This window comes from Austrofundulus limnaeus, unplaced genomic scaffold, assembly GCF_001266775.1.
Source record: "Austrofundulus limnaeus strain Quisiro unplaced genomic scaffold, Austrofundulus_limnaeus-1.0 Scaffold287, whole genome shotgun sequence".
Taxonomy (NCBI): Eukaryota; Metazoa; Chordata; class Actinopteri; order Cyprinodontiformes; family Rivulidae; genus Austrofundulus; species Austrofundulus limnaeus.
This window is the reverse complement of record NW_013952689.1, coordinates 441924-445507: the sequence shown is the minus strand read 5'-3', so window position 1 is coordinate 445507 and position 3584 is coordinate 441924. Positions and strand designations below refer to the sequence as shown.

Genomic DNA, 3584 nt, shown 5'->3' with positions numbered 1-3584 from the left:
CTGTCAACGCTCTCTGGTTTCATTTAAAAGAGTCGATCATCAGATATTGTCCAAGATTAACCTTCAGGGTGGATATAGCTCGCTAGCAGCGAGTTATATCCATGTTAAAATATATTTTTACACGGATGGAGCCATTTTATTTACACGCAAAGCATTCTGGGTAAATGATGACATGCTTGGTCGCACCGAGGACCTATCCATGTCATCATTTACCCAGAATGCTTTGCGTGTAAATAAAATGGCTCCATCCGTGTAAAAATATATTTTAAAAAATTTACAAAACTAAACAGTCTTCATTTTACAGTTAAAATATATGTTTATCAAATAAAGTCTAATGTTACAACTAATCATGGATCACTTTAAATATTCCAACAAAAGCAGAAACATTTTTTTGTGCTTTAGATAAGGTATAATTTATCTATATAGCACTTTTCAGCTGCAAAGTGAAACAAATGATACAAAAAAGAAAGAAAAAAGACAGGCAGTAGATCACAACACAAATAGGCATTATAAATCTAAATAGGTGAAAAGGCAGAATAATCGACATCACAACAGTTCTGTTTGAAATCTTTATGAAATATATTTTTTATAATGAGAACTTATGTCCTATAAACATTTATACGTTAAGACCCTGTTAAATGTTTGGAGCTGATTATAAACCACAACATGTTTAGACAAACATCAAGTCGTGTATTTTTCCACGTACCACATTCTTTAAAGTCTCCCATGAGCGCTGCAGGTCGTCCAGGTTGGCCACAGACTCAAAGCTTGGGTCGTACAACTCTTGAATCGGAGCTCTCATCAGAGTTTCATGTCCAACCTAAAACATTCAAACTGCAATTTCAACTCATTTATAAAACTCATGGTACCACAGAAACATGAAATTAATGTCGCCTGCCACTGAAAAGCAATGGTGGACTTCTGTTAGCAAAATATTTCATGAACCATAGGAAGTTTGAATGAAACTAACGTCATTTATTAAACGTTAAGTTGCAAAATAAAGGGGCAATATCATGTAAAATCAACTTTTTTGAGTTTTATATCATGTTATAATGTTATACTCTCATAAAAAACATGTCCAAAGCCTTGCTCTGACTCATTCATCATGTTTGAGAAATCCTGCAGCGTTTTTAGGAAGCCATGCTGAGGAGCAAAATGACAGGTGGGGACCAGAAACGCCTCTGGGTTGTGTCCATTTGGGACAATCTCCTCCTCTGGGACGTGTCTTTAAGCTGACCTCTTCCTCATGGCAGAACCCCACCCCCCACCCACATACCCCACCAATGACTCTTGCAGGCTCTCGCAAGTAGGGGTCTCTGCGGACGAGTGGGCGTGTCCCAATGAAAGGCGATTCTAAAGCGACACACCTGATTTGACGGATTTTGTTAAAGGGACACACCTAACTGGACAAGCAAAAAAGGGGCATCACCGTACGGCACCACCTGATTGGACAAGAACAAAAGGGGCGTTACTGTACGGCACCACTTTTTGTGGAGAACCCTACTTGGGTCACATTTCTCCTGGTTAACCTTAGTGTTGGGGTCAGGGCCAGGCTGTATAGATGTCAAGCAGGATCTAAGGATACCGTCATGTAGGCCTCGTAGCCCACAGTGTTTTTGCTTTGGACACGCCCACTCTTGTGACACGCCCACTTTGATGCCACAGATGACCCCTTCTCGGCTCTCGGGTGAAAGTGAAAGTGAAACTGTCTGCTGAGCTCCCAACACACACAGTGAAGCTCTTTTCAGATTAAAAAAACTTTGAGGAAATGTATTTTCAGATGCCAAGTAAACTGCATCATAGCCCCCCACCCCCCCTCACTGAAATGGGCGGGACAGAAGCTGAAGGTGGTTCTTAAAGAGACAGAGGTCAATTTCAAGGCGTTTAGAAGAGGAAGTGATGAGAAGATAAGTTTATTTTCTATTTAAACATAAAACAGCATTTTAATAACAACTAAAGGTGACATAGATACTTTATTATGGTATAGTATTTAAATATATGCCTGAGAAACACATAATATTGCCCCTTTAAGAACCTTTGGCATCAAAACTATTCAAGATGGTCGCAATGACTAAGTGATCATAAACAGACAAATGTCTGTAATTCAGTCAGTTTTAAGTTAAAACTTGATATGAAGGACGTTCAGCTGCTACTCCATAAACCTTAAATGAATAATATTATTCAGTAGTACAAAAGGTGGCAGTAAATATTAATTACTTTCAAGATAAAAGACTGTTAATTTAAGACTCAGAGTTTCTTTAGGTTTTGGTTCGTCTTTTTCACTAACTGCACAATTAAACGAGAGAATCCAGAGAAAGGAGAAAATTTTTAAAAATGCTGAAGAAGAAGAAGGAAGATTGTAAGAAATGTTCAGGCGAATGTTGAAGGCAGATACCTTTGCGACAGCTCCTTCAATGGAAACAACAGGTGAAGGAGAACGACACAGAGGAGAAGAGGACACCTCACTGATAGTCGCCTCCTCTCCAGACTCCTCAGTAACAGGTGATAACAGAGTGTGACAACGACCCGCCGTCATCTGATACACCACGCAGTAAACATTAACACAAGAGACAGACGAGAATCACTGCAAAAATTCATTAAAGCAAGAGGTTTGCTTCACCTTTTGAAAAACATTCTGAAAATTGCAATAACAATGTTTTGAGACCTGTTTTTGATTTACAGTCGAACGCAGTAAACATATCAAATGCACCATTTATCGATATTTAAAAAAAGGTTATTGTGAACTTTGAGCAGAAACACATCTATTAGTAGCTGTTGCCAGCTGGATGAGAACAGATGTTGTAAAACCTGTGAGAACCAGTAAGCAGACCATGACGTGAGCACTAATGCACCCCTCTACCATTAGAAAATATGTTTTTAATTGTGTGCTGATAACAGGACAGTCTCTCTCCTCTTTAGTTCAAAGCATGGGTGTCTGAGGTTTCCAAACAGAGTCTCACAGTTTTAATAGCCTATATGCCACGGTCATTATTATTTCCGGTAAAATTCTGGCCACGCACATCCCTTCCACTTCCTGCTTACTGCCTATGTTTTTAGTGTAAGCTCCTAATACAACTCCGTGAAAAAGTCACAAAAGTTAAAGCATCTGTGAGTTACTGGTATAAAACACAAGTTCTGTCGTGTGCCGTTGTGTCAACTAACCAGTAGGTACAATAGAGTAGTTAGTTTTTATCCTTTTTCCTTTGGATGAGGAGGTGACAGCAGTGGATCATTACAGGCAAAACTTAGCTATAAAATCTCACGCTTGCGTTTGTAATCGGCATTTATAACCTGACGATATTCAAGAGCATCAGAAATGAGAAGACAGAGGTTACAAAAGGGAAATGTACATTTATCCCCTTTTACTGCCAAGACGATAGAGGAAAAACCACCTCACAGCTAGCAGGAAGCTAACAGGAAGCTAACACAGCAGCCGGTACAAAGGTAGGTGTGTGCGTGCGTTTGTGTTATACAGAGTATGAAATGTTTTTAGGCAACTTTTTCACGAGTTTTATGCAAAAGTAAAACCTTGTTAGAGTGTATATTACAGCGTAGACTAAAGCCGAGTGACTAAAGCACCCCCC

The 3584-nt window shown here is 39.3% G+C and overlaps 1 protein-coding gene across 1 annotated transcript in view; it reads right to left on the bottom strand.

Annotated features, from left to right (window-relative positions):
• syne1b (spectrin repeat containing, nuclear envelope 1b) overlaps positions 1–3584 on the bottom strand; it is a gene marked incomplete in the record, with an annotated part of 311340 nt that overhangs the window by 109793 nt on the left and 197963 nt on the right. The window contains 2 exon segments of the mRNA XM_014021303.1: positions 707–820; positions 2396–2536. Coding sequence (XP_013876757.1) covers positions 707–820; positions 2396–2536 — 255 coding nt within the window.